At 37.3% G+C, this 23,534-nt stretch overlaps 3 protein-coding genes across 3 annotated transcripts; 2 read left to right on the plus strand and 1 right to left on the minus strand.

Moving 5' to 3' along the window:
* Positions 1 to 817: 817 nt before the first annotated feature.
* Positions 818 to 9,137, minus strand: LOC124163287 (histone acetyltransferase type B catalytic subunit). Its single transcript, XM_046540085.1, has 10 exons — positions 9,031 to 9,137; positions 8,794 to 8,898; positions 8,637 to 8,712; positions 8,404 to 8,527; positions 8,054 to 8,213; positions 7,779 to 7,959; positions 7,416 to 7,654; positions 3,362 to 3,513; positions 3,162 to 3,278; positions 818 to 1,832 (listed from the first exon to the last, which is right to left on the minus strand). The coding sequence occupies exons 1-10, from the start codon at positions 9,071 to 9,073 to the stop codon at positions 1,587 to 1,589; spliced, it is 1,443 nt and encodes a 480-aa protein (XP_046396041.1). The 5' UTR covers positions 9,074 to 9,137; the 3' UTR covers positions 818 to 1,586.
* Positions 9,138 to 9,234: 97 nt separating this feature from the next.
* LOC124163288 (40S ribosomal protein S27) lies at positions 9,235 to 14,397 on the plus strand. The gene is made up of 4 exons (XM_046540086.1): positions 9,235 to 9,344; positions 9,802 to 9,910; positions 11,287 to 11,397; positions 13,970 to 14,397. Exons 1-4 carry the CDS (start codon positions 9,339 to 9,341, stop codon positions 13,996 to 13,998), a joined length of 255 nt encoding a protein of 84 aa, XP_046396042.1. The 5' UTR covers positions 9,235 to 9,338; the 3' UTR covers positions 13,999 to 14,397.
* Positions 14,398 to 16,365: 1,968 nt separating this feature from the next.
* LOC124164067 (U5 small nuclear ribonucleoprotein 40 kDa protein) lies at positions 16,366 to 22,775 on the plus strand. The gene is made up of 7 exons (XM_046541236.1): positions 16,366 to 16,582; positions 16,741 to 16,867; positions 16,959 to 17,132; positions 17,676 to 17,899; positions 18,761 to 18,979; positions 19,605 to 19,770; positions 22,531 to 22,775. Exons 1-7 carry the CDS (start codon positions 16,472 to 16,474, stop codon positions 22,578 to 22,580), a joined length of 1,071 nt encoding a protein of 356 aa, XP_046397192.1. The 5' UTR covers positions 16,366 to 16,471; the 3' UTR covers positions 22,581 to 22,775.
* The last annotated feature ends 759 nt before the right edge of the window (positions 22,776 to 23,534 follow it).

Genomic DNA, 23,534 nt, shown 5'->3' on the forward strand with positions numbered 1-23,534 from the left:
TAACGAAACGATGTCTTCTCTGGATATTTTGTTTCTCTCGACTAGCAATCTGAATTCATCTGCTCATCTAGAGCTACGCTATTTATTGTTAGAAATGAGTGGGTAAGTTGCCTTCTCTATAGGATAAAAAATTTCATTGCGCAGTCATATGGTCATGCTTCACCCTCTGCAGTACGTTCTGCCTACGCCGTACGCGATAGCATTAGTGCCGAACTTCACCTCGCACGAGTGGTTCCGTACTTTCCGGGGTGGGTTGACTTAAAACTAGCAAGTGTTTTCCGCGTGGGTTCAATGGAGTCCGGTTTCATTTTTATTAGTTTTATTCTTATTCTTGGCCTTCTTGATCCATTTCATAACCAATCACTGCGACGGCGAAATCAGTTGTTTGAGGCATAACACGAACATTACTCTAGTAAATACGTGTACTTGAAATGGCATTTGATGGATAAGAATTTTTACATCAGACAGAAATGCATAATAGCCGTGAAAATTCCGAGTGGAGTGCAAACATTTTTTTTGGAAGGCGGCTTGTTCCTTTAGGATTTTAGAAAGAGATAAGTCGAATCAACAATATGACCTAAGTGTTTCGATAGTGTAACAATATTCCTGTAATCAGCTGAAATCTCGTTTGAATCCATTAATGAATGTCATAATCCGCAAAAATCCAGCTGATCCTGGGACATAGGCAACCCGGACAACCATTCCCGCATTGATCGTTTTCCCGCATTCATCGTTTTTTTCATCCATCCCCCTGAAAAACGACAGATCGAGGTTCCACTGTATTGAGGAAAAAAGGTTGAATAAATGGATGACAAAATTTTGGGGATTTCAAACTATATTTATATAAGAGCTATCAAACAATTTTAACAAAAATAGTCTACAGTAAGTCTAAGGTCTCCTCTAAATAGTCTGCAGTAAAATTACACATTTAAGGGCCAAAATAACATTTTTGAGCTTATGTAACAGGAGCATCAGAGGGTCACATGCATTTTATTTCTGGTGATCCTTACATCAACATTGCCAAAACATAAAGCATATAAAAGGCAAGACATTTTCAACGGATCAAATTTCAGAACTTACTCAACCACAAGTCAACATCTTCTGGCTTATAGCAACTTTATTAATAGGTACGGAAGTCACGCATAGAAATAGTAACTTTAACAATGACCAACAATATTAATAAGCATATTGATTAAAGATGCTGTTATATACAATTCCTGATTAGACAAAACCCTTATTAAATCATTATTGCTACAATAATAAATTCCTGGCCCTTAACTTACACATTACAAAATTTTTGACAAAAATATCTAAAAATTGAACAAGGCATGTGAAGCACAGCCCTTACTTTTGCTACACTCTTGGAAAATGAAACAATGGAATGATATCACTATTACACATATCAAGAAAATTGCTAGAAACCTCATGGAACTTCTTCCTGCAAATCTAAAAAAATGTTAAGTTCGAAAGTTACACCACTTGTTTCTTTCACTTACTTCATCAGCCATAAAAATGTTCCTAATATTGAGTCATGCTGGTTCCATAAACAAAAGATCACAATTCCAACAGCATCTATGCACAACAGTTCAGCTCGCAGCTGATTTATCATTTACTGAGTCAGTGCATTCCATCGGCGCAAGTCCGTTCACCTCTTTAGGCCAAACTTTACCTTCTCGGTCAAGCCTAGCCACAACACGCAGGTACTGTTCTTCCAACTCATTATATAACTTCACTAAGCTTTGAATTCTTTCCTCATCTGAGAGAAAACCTCGCTGTGCCACCTCTGGAGCATCCATCAGCTTCTGGACTTTCAAAGCAGTTTTTTGTTCTTTCTGTAAAAAGAAGGGGGAAAACATCAGCCAAGTTTAAGGAATTCATTAAATATAAAAGAACAGTGAGAGGATATTTTCATGATCCCTGGAGCTTAGGTACAGGTTCAAAAGCACTAACGGTTATTCCATGCCATTTCAATAATGCCAGGGCACCTACAGGAAATAATGGAACATACATTTCTTTGTTCATGCCTTTAAAAAGGTATGAAAAAGACACAAATATTTTAGCATACCTTCAGTAGTTTGTCAGCTATAGCATCTCAAACTATGTGAGGCTACTCAATTGCTTCCTCACTTGTTTGTGCATTTCTTTGAAAATTTCTATCTATTACTAACAAGGGTGTGAGAATTATTTAAAAAAATTAAATTAGCCTCCTATATTATTATCCCTTTCAAATATTTTCAATATCAATACGCAATGAAAGGGACAAGGGACAAAGAGCATATGGGAATCGAGGGGCTTCGTCCTTCACCTTTGGATACAAGGATTTATTGGAGATTATGAGCAATCATTCAACTAAGCCTCTTTAATGCTAACGTCCAAATAAATATGAATGTTGCACTGAATAGTAGAGGCCTTCACGTTGTAGAAATCCATCTTACTGATTTGTGAATAAAAAACTTAGCCCCTCCGTAATGGGGTTTACCAACTAAAATGCAGTGATTGTGACGCCAAATACGGGGGACAAACGGGGAGGAACCTAGCCATTAGAGGCGAAGAACACACACGAGACTACATCAAGAAAACGGGGATGTCCCAGTTTGCCTCCCACCTCCTTGAAGAAGGACATCAGGCGGATTTCACCCCGGAGTTGCTGCACCGTGTGAAGAAAGGGTCAAAAATGGACGTCAGGGAGCAACTGGAAATTTTAAGAATAGTAAAGAAGAAAGAGCCCATCACTAATGACCACCTTTTCCCATTCCACTCCCCCCTCCTGGACATCCCAATTTTGCACCCGAAAAATCCCCATGACGCTAACCCACGCCGCCTTCCCTAAGTACGCTTCCTTTCCCTTTCCTATCCCCCCCCCCCTCCTAGGGCTTTCCATATTATGCAAAGCGCAACAATGTAGCGCTCTACAGACATCTCCTCTACTCCACCCCTTTCCCCTCCCCTTCCACTCCACCCCTCTTTGGTATATAACCCACAACGACTCTACTTGTACTGCTAGTTCTATGAATATGATACAGTGTATTGAAACTAGCCAGGAAAATAAAGTTCCAAATTGTAGAAACAGCAAAGTTTCTCATTCACAAATCAGAAATATGAATGTAGCATAGCATAATGGTAGCTAACTACCACGGTAGGAGTAGTCAATGTGAACTTACCACAAATGGACCATTGAGTCTATTTTTGATCTCTAGGCGATAGGCTCGATATTCTTCCTTATTCTCTCGATCAGTTAGGCGTAGACGGAGGATTTCATAAACTCGACGAACTTGTTTCTGAAAGAAGGGAATGTGATAGGGCTGGACATAGCAATGATGAAATCAGGACAGAACATAAGTATATTTTAATATGTACTTACCTTGTGGATTTTAAATTTCTTCCTAGCTTGCTCAACCATCTCCGAGGAAAATCCCTTTTTAATTAGGGACGGACTGAATGCTGGGAGTGAAATGCAGGATATCGCATCCAGATAGTCTCTCACCCTCTGGAAATCCTCAGACGAATCTTCAACTGTAACCACATAAATGAATTAGGAAAATATTAACAATAACAAATATTGACTACCTGCATGAGCACATTGGAAAATAAATTTGAATTTTATTATGGTTTAACCTTTCTAAAATATATACATGCATATAAATGGGATCCATATGGGTATGTTGGTTGAAATCATCTGATTTCACAAACATTGTGGATAAGAGATCGTAGTAAAAGTAAATATGAAGTCGAAAACATTTCATTTACTGGCCCATCATAGCGTGCATGTCAGTGGAGCTTAATCCTGAATCGCTGGATCATTTTTTCAGGCCCTTAGAATGATATCTCCAACGATGGGTTTCCAAGGACCTAAAGGGTGATCGATCAATCCATCACTTTCTGAACCGTACAGTCATACCCACCACATCTACCTATTTCCATCACATGTCCGTCACTTTCCGTACAACTTTAATTCAATTAAAATCCTGGTGTGGCATTACAATCACTATTAGCGGCTGTCTATCCGATATCATTGGAGCTGTCCCTCAAATGGATGGCAAACGATAGTGTGATTCAGACTTTAATTGAAAGTCCCAGGAACATGCACAAAAATCTGTTTTCAGCTTGAGCGAGTCTAGTTTGAAGAATAGCGTGGTATCTTATTTTTTCAATTGCTTAAATCGAAAGATTAATACTCCTGGAGTATGTATTTCAAGCTTTTAGACTTTTTAGATGACGATATCTATTTCTCGAAATTAAATGAAAAGTGAAAATTTTCAAGCATGCGAAAATGCGACGGCTAAGTATGAATGCTGGAAAAAGCCCACGTGACATCATTTTGGTTCCGGCTGCCACCGCGTGAGGCCACCTTGGTGCAAGGCTATGAGCGCCGCTATGATGCAGCTTACATAAGTATCATTAATATCCTATCAAACAAAGGAAACTTTCCCACCTTAGGCAATTTTAATAAATGATTATTAAGAGATGTTTCCCTGAGCTCTGTGCCTCATGCATACATTGGTAATCTCAGATGATGTTAAACTCCACCTACTACTCGTATAGCATCTAGGTCCCTATGACATCACGTGGAGCGGCATCGCATGGGCGCCAATCTGGCCTTTTCAAGTGCGGTTAAAATTTACCATTGCCATTCGTCTTAACTGGGATTTCTAAAACCAAACAATTTGTATATTATGAATACACTAATGGTGGCTAACGAACCCCAATCAATGCCTTTCGTTTTATTTGACGAAGGAAACTACCCTATTGCAGGTAGAAAGGGGCATGGGGTAAAGGAACCATTGTCGTGAGACCTATTAAGGAGGGACATTTAGCAGTCCAGAACATACAACCTCCCCTTCGGCTCCTCTCATTGGCTTTGTGGACATTCAGATTCCAGGAACTTTGATCTTTAACTCATTTGCATTCACAAGTGTACTGGTATGCAGCCTGAAGTTGGCCACAAACACCACAAGCGTACCAGTAGATATGCAGTATGCATAGTGATATCTATCCAAGGAGGCTGTAAATGTCTGGGACTGTATTTGAGTTTTAAGCGTGGTCAGAATTCCACCATCTTGGTTTGATAATTTTCGGACTTTGTCTCAAACAATGTACGTACCGTATAAGCGTGTGTAAGAGGCGCACCCCTATTTTGAGCATCGAAGCTATGAAGAAAAAAATTTTGAGGGATTTTTTTATGCTATCGCGCGGTGTTGCAGACGTACACCTGGAATTTCAACAGTTATCGAACTTTCCTCTTTCAATACTAATTGAAGGAGGAAATTTTGATAACTGCGGTGGTAATAGCGGCATAAGAGAGAGTAGAAAGAGTTCCGATCCTCTCTTCGCATACACCGTTACTCTACGATGCTTGTCCTATTCATGAAAAATTTTGTTAAAATGCTCTCACAGGAGTATTGCAATAGAATTGCAGCCGTGGAAAATTTTAAGGCAAAACACGACAGGCACATAGCATAAACCTTCCCAAGAGCTTGGACAACGATTGGGGCAATCTCAGTGCCGTAGGATAATAACTACGTCGTAGATTTAATGGAGCCACACTCGACCCTCCATCAGCCAATGCCTCTGCCATTTTTTTTCCTTTCCGAGACACCACAGAAAAATAGGAAAATATCAAGGGAGCAATGGAAACGTGTTTCATCCCTACCTCGTCTCACCAACTGACCTTGATCGATCTCCCAGTTTCTGGAGGCCAAATGCTAGGTGAGTCATCTACTGAGCCCGAAGATATCTCGATAGCTTTCAATAATTGCATGACACGCACGAGGTTCAAAAAAAGTAAGAGATCTAACGCGACGCATATCTGACCGAATTTAAGTTTTTTAAGCTCTAATTGTTTGACACAAAGATTTATAGTTACAACAAGGCTACTAATATTCAAAATAGTCCAAAAAGCACAATTTCGGAAGAAACAAGCGTAGCATAAGCGCATTCAAACAAGGCGAGACGGACTGGAAACTTCAGGCAACGCAATCATTATATTAATTTTTATATTTTTTTAAACATTTGTTTTGCAGACGGGCAGTTTCCCTTTGGACAGAAAATCCACAAAAAGGCCATGATTGCTGATCAATAGAGACACTCAAATTTCATGATATTGCCTAACTTTGGTGTCCTATAACTGACATATTAATTGTCACTAAGCTGAAAACTGATGTTCTATTGTTAATCACATGAAGTCTCAAACTAAAATAAATTTGAAAGGAATGAGAGGTCATACTGAAGATTCTATTTTTTTTGTCTTAATTAGTTGTGGAATCACCCTATTAGTATTAAATTTTTCAAAACTTAATTCGATAAAATAACAGTAACTTTACACCCCAAGGCAACCACACCATGGCATCTAGTGAGTCAGATTTTGACAAAAATTGGTACATGACATCCATTCTCCAAACTCAGTTCTTGATTTCCATTATGCACTATTTGACTAAGAAAATTCTTTTTCGCTCGTTTGTTAATTGTTTCGTTTGCAGTTTTTCATCTATCACCATGAGGGATTGAGTAATAAGGAAAAATGATAATGACCCATTAATTTAACCCTAATCTGCATAAACAATTCTTATAACTTGGTATTACCAACAATTATAAGACAAAAACACAATGAACTACAAATCTCAATGTTATCAAAATGGTGTATATCAATTTTGATAAACTTTGGGTGGTAATTATCTTAAAGGTATATCCTTTCATCTTCAGCAGTCAAAATATTGGCTTTTTTCATGTTTATTGCACCAAAAACCCCTAATGAAATAACTGTGACGAAACGGTTTAACATTATGAGGTATCACATACATATTATAACATAATTGTGCTTCTAAACACTCTTTATAACATAATATCATGGTTCCTAATGATTGTGTCTGCTAAAACATCCTACTTTCACCACTTTTCTGCATTAGTTTATTCCATATCGCTAAGCATGTATTGCTCAGAATATTTGACACTTACATTCAGTTGATATTATATTAGTTCACATCAAAATAATAGAAGATATTTACTAAAATTACATAATTTCCTAGAAATTCAAGGACAAACATCCTTTAATTTCTTATATTACCCGATAACTTTCCAAATAATTTGTTCCCTCTCATGTGTCTCTCATGTTGATAATTTCTTTTCCACGCCAAAAAATATCATTCAGTCATAGAAATTAATATTATTGTTAAAATAACTCTCTAAGATATATTGCATTGAGCTCGTTTGCAAAACCAAAATTAAAAGGAAACAAAAAATTATGCTTTGTGATTAAACAAAGGAATTCATTGCTAATTTAGATGTTTGAGAACAAACAAATTACTAGATATGTAATATGCTAAAATAAGCTCTAAATGGGCAAGCGGCCCCCAAGAATAATAAATTAGGTTGTCAACCATACCAAGTAATATTAAAAGCAAACTAGTTTGAACACCCACCTGTCATGTCAGAAACAGTAGGATCTCTTGCATAGTGGGATGAAATAGCCGACAGAAGTTCGGCACCTAACCCATTGCCTTGGAAGAGGGGTAAGATAAGAGCCTGGGCCACCCTTGGCCTCATATTCATGGGATATGCGTAATACTGATACACGGTGGCATATCCACAAATTGCATACATCCAGCGTCCCCCACCTACTGTTTCCGCGGTTTCTGACGCCTTTCTGTAACGCTCGTATCTACGAAAAGATAACGACAAAGCTATAACATACTTTTAAAAAACACGAAACATTTTGAATGCAGTGTTTACGTCCCCCCTACTGCAGAATTGATAATATAATACAAATGAGTACCAGCACTTACACAACGAAAAACCGCCACCTAGGGTCATCAGCATCTATGAAACTAGCACCATCCACATACCACAACACAAAAGTCTGGAGCCGCTCGTGGTACGGTCGAAAGGCTGGACATGACTCCATACTGCACATGTATATTTCATACTTAGATGTCATTGAGTCGCAATTCTTGTCAGACGAGTGGGCTATTGAACAATGAAAAAGTCAGCGACATTGAAGTACGAGATAGCACCCAGTAATGAAGTGAGCAATGAGTGATGAGAAAAACATAATACATACCCAACTTAGTAGCGGATGACGCCGGAGCATCAAAGGAGTGTATAAGCTCTCCGTAAGGGGTAAAGTTATCGTCTTTCGGCAAAGATGCGCGAAGATCTGATAATTTTGTGAAAAATCCTGGAGGTAAATACTCTGACACCATACTCAGGACCTCGTCAGCCTGTACAACGTAGTATAATGAAAACAAAGGCGGTAACAGATTAAGAAGAAATATTAACACGAATTCGCACCGTCAAGTCTCTCTCCGAGTCCAAGTCTCACTCTTAAAAAGTTATCACCCATGTTTTTTAATGTATTTGCTATTATAAACTTCTGTAGAGATTTCTTAAATACACACTCGATAGACTTACCACCACCTCCGGATTATCCTGCTTCGGCATCTTTTCGGAGTAACTCATACCCATGTATGTTGTCAATCGGGCCGCAGTGTAATACAACTGCACTCGAGGATTTTTGTAACCAAAAATAGTTTCCCTGAAAAGAATTAATAGGTAATTGAAACCATGAAACGAAAAAAGGTAAACCACTCAGTATTAAATCACCAATAAATTATCCTCTAAGATTTATTTAAGAATTAAGTTACCCCTCTCCAAAAACTTGATGTGACATTTCTGCGTTGAATGTGCACTTGTCATCTTCGATATCAGCTTCACGTCGGACTGGAAAGGGGTTCAGAAAACATTCAGATTTGGGCTGCCAAAAAGATTCATACAATTAATTTAAATAGGTAATGAACTTACTGAGCTTAAATTCTAATGCTTTGTTAGCATCTGAAACGTATTCTTCCAAAGGATCTCGCGACTGAGAATCCTCATCGCCAGACTCATCAAGATCTGAAAGAGAATCTACAACACAGACATGAGCCAGTAATCATCAAATGTAACAATAAAACTCTTGACTTAAAGAAAATTATGAATAACTACAGTAAATGCAATGAATTACACATGCAAATTGTAAAAAAATTTCATTATTCTTACCCGCCATATTTAGACTCATCTCGCTGTTTTGGCTCGCTTTCATTTACACAAAATTTCCCGCAAAAATGTTCCCGTTGGATGGCGCCGATGTAGCATCAATGGTTTTAAATATTAACTTTGTTATAGTGTGGACAATAATTAACAATGTACATTTCTAAATTCTCCATTTTTATAAATAATTCTTCGTTATAAATATTTCTATTATAAAAATCTCAGTTTTAGAAAACTATTAATAATCCTTGAATTTACTTTTGTGAACCCCATGCCTTCGCACACTTCCTTTTCCGGTGGAGCTATCTGTGGAAAACATGCCTGTGAGTATGGATGGTGGAACACGTGATTTTAATTATTAGATTGCTCTTGTTCCCTGGTTTTTCATTAGTTAAATAGAAATTAATAAAGTTACCTAGTTTTGCTGATCTTTGTTATTCGCCACAGACGTTCAGGTGGCCTTATAAGCCTTTACCGAATTCAGACGGTAGCATGTCAAAACATGTTCCACGTCGGCTGGTCTATTTTATTGTTATTATAACGTTGTAATTACCCTTGGTTTGTGGCATCTGCAATTGCATACGGATTGGCCTTATAACCTATTTTGGTCGCACTAACCGTGCGGTATTGTTTATGGAGCCTATTCGTAGTTGATGGAATTAGCGTTACAATGTGTTCTGCGTTGATGGACCCTCATGGGTGCCTTGTGTTAAAGTGGTGAGAAATTGGTACTTAAATGTTTATGACATTTGGTTGATTTGTCATTATTGTACTTTCCAGCTCGCTAAAGATTTATTGCATCCCTCACCAGCGGAGGAGAAGAGGAAACACAAGTTAAAAAGACTAGTTCAGCATCCTAACTCTTATTTTATGGATGTCAAATGCCCAGGTAAGCTCTTTCACGGCTCTCAATTAATATTGAATTACCATGTCGATAAGATGAAGGCTTCTGTGTTTGAAAATTGTGTGTAAATTTGTGTTTTCTGTGTTGCGCGTCGCCATTTATTTTGTGAAAGTATGTGCTGTTAATTGAGATCTCGCATTTATTTAGTATGGTTGTAGATTGCGCCTTATGTTACTACGTTATTAATGTGTTACGTATTCTGGGAAAAGAGCTATACGCTCTGGATAGGTACACCCATCATTCATGATGGTTGTGTTATTGGTGAGAGCATGTATGGTCCCGTGGAGTTGAATTATTTGTTGTCATGAAGTGAATTCTGACCCATCACTACTCGTTACTCTAGATCTAGTAGCCACTTTTCACTCTGGTGGGACCTGTGTGCTGGTTGTATAATGGGAGAAGATGTTTTGAACTCTATCTACTAATACTTTGGGCTTACTGTATGGAAATGGAGGTTCGAAATCTTGAGGCATTCTTGTATTTTCTGTATAAATTGTACCTATTTGGCGGTCGTTTTTCTTTCAATGCATGGACCGTAACTCTTATCTGTTCTACGGTCATTCATTACTTAGGCATTAGTGCTCGTTGTGTAATTAAGGCCATGAACTATTGAGGTCGTTTGTCATAGCGACGTTTAAGCTTCACTATCATGTAGGCACTCATGTTATTGTTTTGTTATCGTTTCATTCAGAGATAGTGTCAGCGTCAGTCTTACTCCCATTCCTATGTTTACGTTGGTCCGACTTGTTGGCCAAGGGGTTGTGTTGCATCGTGGTGGGTGGAATATCAGTCGTGAGCGTTAATACGGTATATTTTCAGACTACTGTGGACTAAAATCATTATACCGGTTCCTACGCATGTCTCGGAAAAGGTTTGAATTGATGGTCGTTCCTTTTTAATTTTGTCTACTTATGCTTAGGAAAGTAAATAATATCGTAATGCATTGCATGTCATGATGCATATCCTTGCATTTCGTTATTTTTTGATAAACTTTCTGTTATGTATATGCCGTTTTCCTCATCTTGATGCATTGTTCTTGTATTTCGTTATTCTGTGAGAAATCTTGAACATTTATCTGCATCTGAGGTTTTTATTGAAAATAGTTGACGTAGCTTGCTAGTAATATGCATTAATAGCATGCATTGTTTTCAAAAAGTGAAATTCCTGCCTAATGGAAAGAACGCTCTTATGGTTGAGAAGTAAGCTTAGTCGTGGTTCACAGGATGTATAAATGTAAATTGACAACTCTCGTAACATATTCTCGGCGTTTAAGTGATAGGTTTTTCATATATCCAGGTTTTTAATTATGTCTATTGGTATTCATATTCAAATTGTAATGCAGGTAATCCTCTCTATTTCAGGTTGCTATAGGATTACAACAGTGTTTAGTCATGCCCAAAGTGTGGTGGTGTGTGCAGGCTGTTCCACAATCCTTTGCCAACCAACAGGAGGGCGAGCAAGATTAACAGAAGGTGAGCAGTGTTAACTCTGTTGTAATCTGGTATTATCAATTTGCCAGTTTTTTTTTGTCCGATTTTAACCAAAATTTTGAATTAGAATTTATTTTAATTTTTGGTTAACGCCAGAGGTGGGAGACAACAATGCGATGAGGGTTAAAATATAATAGATGCAGTACTTATCTCAGTCGTAGGTAGACCTAGTTTGCTAGCGTAGCCGTAGATGATGAGCTAATCAACAAGGAACACTAATCATACTATCAATTGCTTTCATTCCTTCTTGATGTGTGAAGTGGGATTTTAAAGTTTTTGGTAGAAAGTCGTTCGCACATGGGGAAAACTCATTTTTCAAAGTTCTCTAACATAAAGGAATAATAATCATACATTCTTTCTTGTTAGTTAATTTCTCTTATAATAAGAGAGGACTGTTGCCTTTTTTTTAAAACACCATGCCCTAATCCATTTCCAACCCAATCCACTCCAGCAATATCCAGGTATCCTAACGTGTTGGCAGGTTTGCTTTAGTTGGTTTGGCATATTGTGCATGTAAACTGGGTACTATTTCCACAGCCTTTTCGATATGTTCTTCTCTGAAAAGAGGCCACTTGACGTAAAATGTGTTGGATATGGGTGTGATTTATCGCTTCAAGACTAATGAGGAAATCATGTCCTATTTGTAAACACTGTACCCCCACTCTCCAACCCAGCCTACTCCAGCAATATTTGACTTGGAAGATAAGAAAGCACAATTGTTTGCTTTCACAAATTTCACTTATGCCTAAAACTGGTTGCAGAACACCCTTAATAGCTTCTCCCTTACGAGATGTCTGCAAAGATGATCTTTTGGACACCTCTAACGCCTATTTCTTTAGATAGGTAACTAGATATAAGATCATTTCTCTTGCTTGTCTATGAAGAAGCAATGGTAATGAGAAAGTATTATGAAAACGAATAAATTTTAAGTACAATACAGGTAAATGTAAATGAAAAAGGAGTAGTTCTTAGCGGGACAGTTTTTACAGAAAAAAAAGTCTGAAGAAGGTGAAGAGTTCTGTTGAAAACTTTACTAATATCGGCAGTCACCAGTATTACAAACTACTGAAACGCATAATGCAGAGGCACGAAAAAACACCGTTGCTTAGTTGGCAAGTGAGGAAATCGCCCATTGTGAGGACCCACTCCTATAATTAATGAAGAATTTCAGGCCCCAAATGCAGAGTAATAAGTTTGGGCTGTAGGGGAGGTGATAGTGAATAGACTCCTTTCTCATGGTGGGAGTCATGATAGCAATTGGGAAGAGTAGATAGGTGACACTACTCACAAAACAACATTCCCACCCTGTTCACCAGCATGTGGCCCAAGCCACAGGAGTCCCAAAATGCAAAAGATCACATCAGCCAAAGTGCAAAAGATCATGTCACTGTGCAGTGACGTGATCTTTTGCACGAAATATGCTTTGGACAAAGTGGATTTGGCTATTATAGTATGGTTTCAACTCTATTACTAACAACAGGGAAACTTATAGATGCAGGAAATTGAAAATCTGAAAGTGATTTTTGTCCTGTAAGTTTTTCTTTGTTTTTTTTGTGCTATATTTCCTTAGCTTTTTTTTGTTTATTTTATTGTGTTGTTGTATAGTTGGTTTAAGGAGTTAATGGTTACTGAATAAAGACAAAAACTTTTTGAGGGATAGTCTCCGGAAAATAAATGCGTATTCCATCTGTTACCCCAATGCTAATCTGTATCGATAATCAGTGCGCTATTGTATTTTGCTGTCACTCATCAAGGCATTTCACTTCTCACATTATTTCCATTGTATCATTTACAGTATTTTGGCTGTAAGTGGTAGAAAGTTAAAAGTAATTAACGTTTGGAATTAAGGATTCTGTCGAGGTTATTGAAGTACATTATGCTTGGACAAAGATTTTAGATAATCTTGTCATTAAAACTTATTACAAATGAGAAGTGCTGGTTCATAGACCCCTTCGCTAAGTGCAGAGTGGGAAGGGAAGCTCCGAAGAGATTTTACGAAGAAGTTTTATGATAATTTCTCATGATCTTTTTTTTTTCTGAAAAAATAGTTCTAAAGAATTTTTCGCAGTGTTGAACCATTACTTAATTTCTTACTTCTCAGTATTTTACCAATACTTAAAACATCCTATGATTGTGAACCTAGTTGAACTTAGATTTCCTGTAGTCTGTTGATGTGAACTTCAATTTTATGGAAGTTATAGTGCATAACATTTTGCTATTACTTGGTGGTACTACTTGGTGCTGCTGGTTTTTCTGGATAGTATACTGATGGACAATGTGTATTTCATTTAGGGTTTTTTTTCAATCTTGTGTATATTTTGAATGTGTTATTTTTTTTACACCTATGATGAGGTGTAACTTAAAATGCAAATATCATATTTGACACACGACTTCTGCTGGTTATTCCTTTAATCTATAATATGATGTTAGTATGGGAATATGATTCAAATTATTGAGGTTGTATTGTCCTTTCTTGTTGACTTTTGCTCCTTACTATTATTGAAAGTTTAGCGATAATGTTACTTAAGCCTGTTTTTTTTCCCTCTTTTTCCAGGATGTTCCTTCAGAAGAAAGCAGCACTAGATCCCACCCCAGCTGGTGTCCCTGTTGGCGAAGCCTTTTACTCCTCTCAAGATTACTACAGACGTGCTCATTTGTCTAAGTTGTTAAAAGTTACAGTGCTGAACTCACTGTTACACAAATGAAAGGTGTTGAGTGGCTCTAAAGCCTTTCTGATTGACTTCCCATGGGGGCCAATGTGACTTCTGGAGTTCGTCGGTGGTATCAGAGGAAGAATTTGACTTATGACTGCTCAACAGGGCCACACTGGCTGCATTAATATGTATTGTAAGCTAAATTGATCACGTGAGCATTTTCCTTTTTTGTAATAATTATGCTCAATTATGACGAGCATGCGTTGAATATGTATTCTGTTATGTGATTTTGTGATTGAATAAAAGGCTAAGCCATGGGGAAACTTTATTTTTTGTAGAGTATATTTATCTCTTGGAAACTGAATTTCTTACCTGCACCTCTTTAATTTTTGTGAAAATTGTGATATTTTATTCTAATTACTGGCTTTAATTGGATGGCCTGCAAGATAGGATTTGAGGAGAAATTGTGGGTTTTCATTAGGAAATAATTCCATGGCAGCAAATAATGGATCTTCATTTTTACAAGATCAAATTAGTGGTTTCCATTGCTTCAGGTTCTTGTAGTTGATTGCTTGACTCGTAATGGTAATCATTATTTCAGGTCATTTTCACTTCATCAGTGATGCACCCAATGATTCTGTGGTATTAATTTAGTAGATTTAATAAATTCAATTTCATTCAATTATTCGTGCAATACCGGGATATTTGTTGAGTATGGCGCTGGAAGAATTTGGCTGTACTGAAAAAACTGGAAGAACTCATTGCATTAAATGATGGATTCAGGTAAATCTAATGGTGGTATATGCGATCATTTAATTTGGGAATCAGAATTTTGGTTGGAGATGGAAAATATTGGCTCAGCTGACTGAGTGTGTTGCACTGCCGGAGGAATGAAAATAATTTGGTTGCAATGAAAGTGATATGCCTAAGTTCTGAAGATTTGTGGCTGTCATTTATTTTCATGCTTCCAATTACCATGTAAACGTTTTAAAAAGCTCACGAGCCAGCCGAGAATTGGGGTTGTGTGGCTTACACAAATACAGTACTCAATTTCCAGAAATGCATTTACTCCTTATATTGTAGCGCTGCCATAGAAATGACTATCCTGATGGATTGCCCAAGATTGCGAGTTAACCATGCTGATTGAATTGTCCATAATCAATAAATTTTTGAGGAAAGTACTCGTGCTTAGATGGTCTCAATGAAGCATGAATGCTGTTCCGCACATTCCGCTGCAGAGAAGTTGCTACTGAAGCAATAGAGGAATTATAGATTCATCAGTAAATCATATGTAACACATTAAAGACCAGCACAATATGCAGTGATGTGTGTGCAAGTGTTACTACTGTTTCAGTAGGGAAACTTAGTTTAAAACCTACTGTTGTGTCCTGAATGACAGAATGCAACACAAATTAATCTTTGACCCAAGTGTCCTGACTGAAATCTTGAATTATGGTTTTAGCACATGAAGAGTAGAAACTCAAGCATTTGCTAGGAAGGTGTTATTGTTACCCTGGCCAGAGGGTTGCAAAGCTTCTGGCTACACCTAGGAGATTATTCCCCTGGTGCAGGATATCTGGGGTATATTTATGCTTTTCTTGGTCCAGGGAGCTACAGTCAGTGGCACGAAAAGAGACTTAAGCTGTGGGTTCTCATGGGAAATACATAGTTCCCAGGGAGAAAAACTGCATTCTTAGGTCAGCATACAGATGATCCATCAAGCAAAACCCTTGCTTGCCCATTAAATGCCAAAATGACTTTGGTGGATGTCTGACACCTTAGAAAAGCATCTAGCCCTTATATATCCTCTCATCCTGGACTGTTCCCGTACAGAAGATCCTTCAAGGATACATAAGTTAAATACCATGAGTTTCCACCTAGATGCTTAAAACTAGCGGAGGGGATGATGTGTAAAACACTACAATTGAAATATACCGTATGTAACCAATTCTCCATTTTGCCAAAAAAACTTAGATTGTGATGATTAGTTGTGTAGCTGCTTTTTATCCTCTAATATAACTTCAAATTCGTGCCCGAATGGATTTTTTTCAAAGCATCACCAATAATGCCAAGAGTAGAGTGTCGGTGTGAGGCCCCCCTCCCGCGAGAATTAGCTCTTTAACTCTGTGGTCCGAGGCATTCTGCGTCATCTGCTCCCCCTTCTGGATGGCCCTGACTATGGTATTCAATATAGAGTACTACATGTCTACAAATGCAATAGAAACCACTCTATTTGACTCTCCCGCCATGAATGATAAGCATTAAGGCCCTCTGTTGGCAGATTCGTGTGCCGAATTCAATAACAGCCTTCAGTTGTCGTCCAATGGCCGGCGAACGTAAACATTTGGAGTGTTATCCCATCTAATTATTTTCTGGTAGTCGTGTAAGAAAAATCGTCAAAAATGCCGATAATGGAGGTAAAAAGAAAAGCTGACGATATGGCTGTTGTGCCAGTGCCCAAGAGACCTAGAAACGAGTTGTCTGCGGTGGATGATACGAGTGAAGCGGAAACAGTGAGTCTGTCCACCATACATACACACGCTTCTTTCTGTAAATAGTCGACAAATTTTGCAATACAAGAAGGAAAAAATGAAAGGGAGTAGTGACTTTGAGGTTGGAGACAAAATAATAAAAATCTTCCGCTCATTGACCATTTATGTTTTCTACTCAGGGACCTCGAACTTCTAGCCTTATGGCCCCTATTATGCTCCTGGAAGGACATCAAGGAGAAATTTACACAGCCGAATTTCATCCGGAAGGGCAGTATTTAGCATCATCGGGATTTGATCGTCAAATATGTAAGTACACATGGAATAGCGATAATTTGAATTTTGCCATAAATAGTGTCCTTAAAATTCCGGCTTTAAAAATATTCATGCTTAATTTCAGACATTTGGAATACTTATGGCGAGTGCGAGAACGTATCTGCAATGAGTGGACATACAGGTGCTATAACCGAACTGCATTTCAGTACAGATGGAAGTTCCATTTACACTGCTAGCACTGACAAAATGTTGGGTATATGGGACATTGAGGCTGGGGTGAGAGTGAAAAAATTGAAAGGTTTGTGGAAACAGGTGTAGACCTAGGTTTTAAATGAAAACCATCAAAAGAATTCGTTTGAAATATAACTCGTAAACACTGCTTTGTTAAATGGTATGTGATCAACTAGCTTTTCTATGATTTGTGTTATATCCATGTGCATTTGTTGCATTTTTGTAGCAAAAATGTATTAATGTTGAACCCGAATTGAAACTAATGAAATTTGCACTGCCTGTGCCAGAATTGAACTTTGTTGAGCTGTCTGATTCTCTAATTCAGTGGCATTCGATCTGGCAAACTTCAAATATGTTCCGGAATACTATCTATGTGGAATTATGTTACATTGTCTCATTTCAAAGTGCAATGGATACCTTTCTATCCATAGAAAATCATTTTTGAAACAGTCTATAAAGTTTTGTTCAACTAAAATATCTAGTTGAAATAGAGTTGAAATTTGGTTCCAGTTAACAGCGAATATTGCAAGATAGTCTGAAGGAACCTATATCATTTAATAGTTACAGTATGAATTCTTCATATAGTAAAATAATTCTATTTATACTACAGGCCACACTTCCTTTGTGAACTCCTGTCATCCCACAAGAAGAGGTGTACCTTTAGTAGTCAGTGGGTCAGATGATTGTAGTGTAAGAGTTTGGGATCCCAGACAGCGTAGTGGTGGTGGATCATCTTCTGCTATTACACTAAATGCTGCATACCAAGTTACAGCAGTATCATTCAATGATACTGCAGAGCAGGTGTTTTCTGGAGGCATTGATAACGATGTAAAGGTAAAGTTTCATTATTTGTACTTGTGTAATTACTGAACAAATCTTTCATAAATGTAATTTTAATTCAAATGCTTTGTTATGGAAATATGTGGAGTAAATTATTTTGAAATAAATTCAAATTCCATTCTGCAGCATTTATACATGCTATCTGCCTCTCTCGAAGTTAGAATGTGGAGGTAAAAATGAGGACTTTTGAAGACCTAGCTGTTAGAAATTATGTGTTATTAAATATTTAATATTAATTGCGAAGGTATTTCTTAGCATTGTTTGCAACTGGAATGTGAAATGGTTTTTACTTAACATGGCTCTAATGATTTATGTTTTGCCTGTAGCCAGGGGGTCCAAGGAGTCCGTCCTCCCCTCCCCCCCCCCCCCCCCCCCCAGAAATATAAAAACTCAATTATTTTCCTTCATAAAAAAATATATTGAAAAATCATGAATTCACAAAATATTTCTTCAACAAATCAAGTTTTTTCGATAATAAAAAGTGCTAAAATTAGTTTAAAAATTTTTCCAAAAAAAATAAAACGCCTCTGCCTGTAGCCATTTGAAAATGCTTTGTCGATAGTGAATTTAGAATAAAAAGTTAAGAACGTGTCTGCCAAAGAGAGGATGCATGGCTGCAGGACATATGCATGTGTAAAAATGTTGGTATGATTTGCACAATCATGCTCTTTCAGTCCCAGTCTGAAATTTTGCATTATTGAAAACCATTTTCACTACCACTGAGTTTGTAACATAGCCGAATTACCTTAGTGGTTCCAGTATTCTAAGCAGATGGATTTTGCAATCCTTTGAATAAATATGTCTACAGCTACATTTATCATGTTTATGTTACTACTATGTCTTTTGTGCTTGCAGGTGTGGGATTTGAGAAAAACTGGAGGTAGTCAGCCAGTACCACTAATGCGCCTTCGTGGACATTCCGACACTGTTACTGGCTTGGCATTGTCTCCAGATGGTTCCTATGCCCTTTCTAATGCCATGGATTCTACCCTAAGGATATGGGATGTGAGGCCATTTGCTCCACCAGAGCGTTGTGTGAAAATACTTGCTGGTCATCACCATAACTTTGAGAAGGTTGGTTTTTTAGACTTCCACATTGTGGTTGGTAATTGAAAAGCTAAACTTCCCTGTTGTGAAATTGAGTGTTCTGATTGATCAATATTCTGGCTAGTGGCATAACTAAGGATATGCTTTGGTGGTCCGGGGTGGTAGACGGGGGACAAATTTCCTATCCAAAACTACAAAATAATGTTTTAAATATCTTTTAAAATACAGAATACCTATGTATCGAAACTAAGAGATCTTAAAAAAACATAACATGCCTTGTAACGTAATGGATAGTTGCAAACATGAAGAAAACGATTCTTATATACATATATATAGATACTAGCAGACCTGGCAAATGTTGTTTTGCCATATAAATTATTTTTAGTGAATATTTTTGTTGTAAAATAAAAAATAACAAACTTATCGTAAATGTGTGGGGATGTAGTATGTGACTGAAAAAGGGATGGTGCTTTTTGAATGATGATGAGCAGATAAAAATAACAGAACACCAAACATTCATTTTTTATTCATTCTACTTTTATTATCTTAATAATCAATAATAATAATAATAAATCTTTAATATATAAAGGTGTAGGTTAGTTTAATAGATTGAATCTTTAGATTATTCAATTAAATCTTCATTATATTTCAGAATCTGCTGAGATGTGCATGGTCTCCGGATGGGTCCCAAGTATCTGCTGGCTCAGCTGACCGATTCCTCTACATTTGGGACACTACATCCCGCCGAGTGCTGTACAAACTTCCAGGACACAAGGGAAGTGTAAATGATGTCCATTTCCATCCTAAGGAACCAATCAGTAAGTTTTTATTTTGTTACATCTATATTTTTAGTTCCTTTAGGCTACCTGTATGATAGCTTTGAACGTAGGTTTTCGCAGCAACGATACCTGTATGATATTCCCAATGGCTAACCTAAAACCCAACCAAAAGCATCCATTGGATTGCAGATGGTGAGTCGATCTCTAGACATGGAGGTCATGTGCAAGATAAAGCTTTAATGCTCAAATAAGCAATCATGGACAAAAAGTGATGGTCTTCTGAGGGGTTATTGGTCCATCCCTTGGGAAGCTAGGCCATTTAAAAGATACCGAAACCTGTGAAGGTGCCGTGACTTGGCGACTGGAGGCCATCAACTCTGCTTATGCTGGGTAGAAAGGAGGAGCTCTTTTTAACATGAGTTAAGGTATTGCGACAAACATTTCTATAAGGGCGCGGTGAAATTTACTTTAACGGCTATAGCACTGCGACGTTGAAGGCAAGGGGAAACTGCATTATTATGTATTAAGGGTAAAAATTATTATTGCGTAGTCACAACTACTCCTCTCATTTTTATGCAATGATATGATGGAATTCTTTAGTACAATCTTGCAAAGGCAAACTTACCCCCATTCAGATCTCTGAGCATGGACTACTTGAAAGAGTACATTGGGCAAATGTTAAGGGTAGGTACATAGAACCTGAGAAAGTAGAGATAGGGAAGGATTTCAAGAAGATTCTGTAAAATATAAGTTGTAAGCGCTAAGCTTAATAGTAAGGGCTGGGTTTGGAGAAGGCACAGTAAGATGACAAGTAGACATCTAGTTTGAAGGCCGTTGTACACAAGGCACGTACTTGCACAATCTGACGTGTGTACGAAGGCATAGTTAAAATTGCATTGTGTCAAGCGGTGAATTGCTAGAACTCATGCGAGAATGCATGGACCGGAAATGGCAAAATAGCCCCTGTTCTAATGTGGTTCATGTGTTTGTGCAATTCCACACCATTTTAGAAATTAATGCAGTTCTAACCTGTGCAATTCCGTGCCTCGTGTAAAACAGCCTTAACACCTTTTAATTCGCACACAGCACAAGTACATTGTTCCCGCTGACACTAAATGAGTTGCTGCAGAAGGATGATGGGGATCAAATGGATCAACCAAGTAAGTAATGAGGAAATCATTAGAAGAGTAGAAGTGAAGAGAAGCTTCATGAAAACCTGAAGAAAAGGATGGGACAACCTAATTGGTCATATGAGGAGGCATGATAGCCTGATGAAGACAATCATCAAGGAACAAGTGGATAGAAAGAATGGAATAGGAGAACTGCAAATGAAAGAGATTTATGGAGCAGGCAAAGATGGATTAAAAGCAAAATAATTATATAGGTGTTAAAAGATTAGCTGATAGAAGAGTTGAGTGTAGAGCTGGGTGAAACCAATCTTACGATTATTGACCAGTGATGACAAAGTATGATGTTCATGGGAATCGGGTGTGGTATTTTCCTGTCTAAATCTGTTGCTACTGTGAATTTAAGTCTTGTATTCCCTGTAGTGTACCAAGAATTCTACCTCCAGAATTGCCATACTCCTAATTAATTTGGGTCTAGCGTGCTATGCTCTGAAGGAATTAGGCTTAATGCCATTGCTGGATTTCATTCAGTTTTCTCTTTTTGGACTTAACCCTCTGTGTTGTTTATTTTAAAACACCTGCCATTCATAATATATGCGTATCTATTTTTCAAATATTTTTTATTAAGTAAGGCATCTAAATATTTAATATGATATAGGTAATTTCATGAATTTTTTGCATTATATATTCATTTTAAGCTTGAATACCTTTCTCATGAGATAATTTTGAGGATACTTGCAACTCCCTGCATAGCTTCTCAGCCTGAAGATACTCTTTTGCTCCATAGAAAAATTGTTGTTAATGAAACACTGACAACAGTAGGAGCAGTGACTGCATTTTTTATAAAAAAAATGTATGAAATTTAATGTTCTTTATTTTTACAGTGTAATTATTTATTTAATATTTTTATTTTTATATTGTATTTCTCCCACAGTTATTTGTTATCCGGTCTTGATGTCTTGGTCATATTTCTTACTGAAGTATCTGACAAAGAGACATTGTGAGAGTGATGTTTAGGATCTAAATGCTGATGTTCTTTTTAACTATGGTGGAAATGTAGAAAAAGTGTCATGGCTTTCTCCTTCTTTGTCCCAGATTGAAGAGGTAAATGCAAGTAAAGATTTCATGCAGTATTAGTCCCTCAAGTAAGTATCTTTCACCAACAACTGGAGTAGCTAAGAAATCCAAGAAATGAGATGAGAATGGGAAAAATACTTATGGAAGTGACTGGAACGAATGTGATTGAGTTGTAAAAGTGATTCCTTGAATTTTAAGGGGATAAATAATTGACACTACTGAGATGCAAACCAGGGTTGCTTGTGGCAAAACAGACGGGACTCCGCTATGACAGTTGTTGGTGAGAGGTGTTTACTCGAGGGGACTTATACCACATGGAATCTTTACTTGCATTTATCTCTTTAACCTGGGTCTATGGGGTAGGAAGCTGTGACACACATTTCCTGTATAACTTCAGAAAATAACATTGGCATTTATATCCCGAACATCATTCTCGCCATTTCCTTGCGAGTACTGGTGAAATTTTGGACAGTTCAGCATTATGAAATCATCCTTTACCAAATCTTGATTTTTGTCCATGGACAGAATTCCATATCAAATACAATGAAGCTGCATTAGCACTTTTATTAAATGGATATTTTTTTTCTCTTTACAGTACTCTCAGCATCTAGCGACAAAAATATATTTCTGGGTGAAATTGAGTGAAGTGCAAACAGGATTGAGTGAAAAGAATCATTAGCGAAGTGGATCTGGAACTTAAATCCTCTTCGTTGAGGTACATTTAAATGAGGTGTCATAAAGCGAAAGGAAATTCATATGGAGAGTATGAAAATTTTTGTGAACATATGTCATTATGTAATACATTTGTAAATTGAACATTAAATATGAAATTTTTTAATATCTGTTTGTGGATTTTTTTTCCTATGAAGGTTTTATTTGGAAGTGTGCCTTTTCTGAAATTCACAAACTATTGTGCATGTAATAATTGCTGTACTGATTATGTGAGATTTCAATGGCGGATTGTGTAAGTTTTCTGGTATGTGTCTTCAGCAATTTTATTTCATATCTCAGCATATATCCTTGTGGTCATGTGTTAACTATACAAATGCTTTAGATGATATGTATTCCTCCAAGCAAGATTTTCTTGTTTAAAACAAGAAAATGCTTAAGTTTCCGCCCATTTTTCAAAAGTTGATTAAGATAATTACATCACCTTTTGTGAACTCATTCACTGATGGAAGGAATCCCTTGCAATAACATATTCAACATTGAGCCATGTGAGGCCAATGCAAAAGGTGGAGTAGCTGAAGAGCAGTGACTTGCTCAGCATGTGTTTCAGAGGTCATCAACTTATCTGCAAAGGGGTTAAAGTAATCAATTTTTGTTGCAAACAGCTCAAGAAGCAACCGACAGATTGATGGATAGCTAAATAAAGGTCTCTCCATAATGCTAACTCCACCACTTAATCTACAACGGTAGGAAGTTAATGAATGAACCCATTCGTTACATTTTTAAGTATACTAACCAATCTCCAGTTGATGTGCAGCTACTTGTTTATTTGATGGAAGCATCAATGGATGTTTTAGCACTGCAGGTTGACCAAGTAATACAAGCACTATGCCATTTTGTCTTGTGTCAGCAATTTTGAGGGAGAAATAT

Source organism: Ischnura elegans, chromosome 8 (genome assembly GCF_921293095.1).
Source record: "Ischnura elegans chromosome 8, ioIscEleg1.1, whole genome shotgun sequence".
NCBI lineage: Eukaryota > Metazoa > Arthropoda > Insecta > Odonata > Coenagrionidae > Ischnura > Ischnura elegans.

Coding starts and splice junctions, on each gene's coding strand:
- LOC124163287 (XM_046540085.1), bottom strand. CDS start 9,073: ATGAAAGCGAGCCAAAACAGCGAGATGAGTCTAAATATGGCGG. Junction 8,713..8,793: donor AGCATTAGAATTTAAGCTCA/GTAAGTTCATTA, acceptor ACCCCTTTCCAG/TCCGACGTGAAGCTGATATC. Junction 8,528..8,636: donor CATCAAGTTTTTGGAGAGGG/GTAACTTAATTC, acceptor AATTCTTTTCAG/GGAAACTATTTTTGGTTACA.
- LOC124163288 (XM_046540086.1), top strand. Junction 9,911..11,286: donor TATGGATGTCAAATGCCCAG/GTAAGCTCTTTC, acceptor TCTCTATTTCAG/GTTGCTATAGGATTACAACA. Junction 11,398..13,969: donor GCGAGCAAGATTAACAGAAG/GTGAGCAGTGTT, acceptor CTCTTTTTCCAG/GATGTTCCTTCAGAAGAAAG.
- LOC124164067 (XM_046541236.1), top strand. CDS start 16,472: ATGCCGATAATGGAGGTAAAAAGAAAAGCTGACGATATGGCTGTTGTG. Junction 16,583..16,740: donor ATACGAGTGAAGCGGAAACA/GTGAGTCTGTCC, acceptor TTTTCTACTCAG/GGACCTCGAACTTCTAGCCT. Junction 18,980..19,604: donor ATCACCATAACTTTGAGAAG/GTTGGTTTTTTA, acceptor ATTATATTTCAG/AATCTGCTGAGATGTGCATG.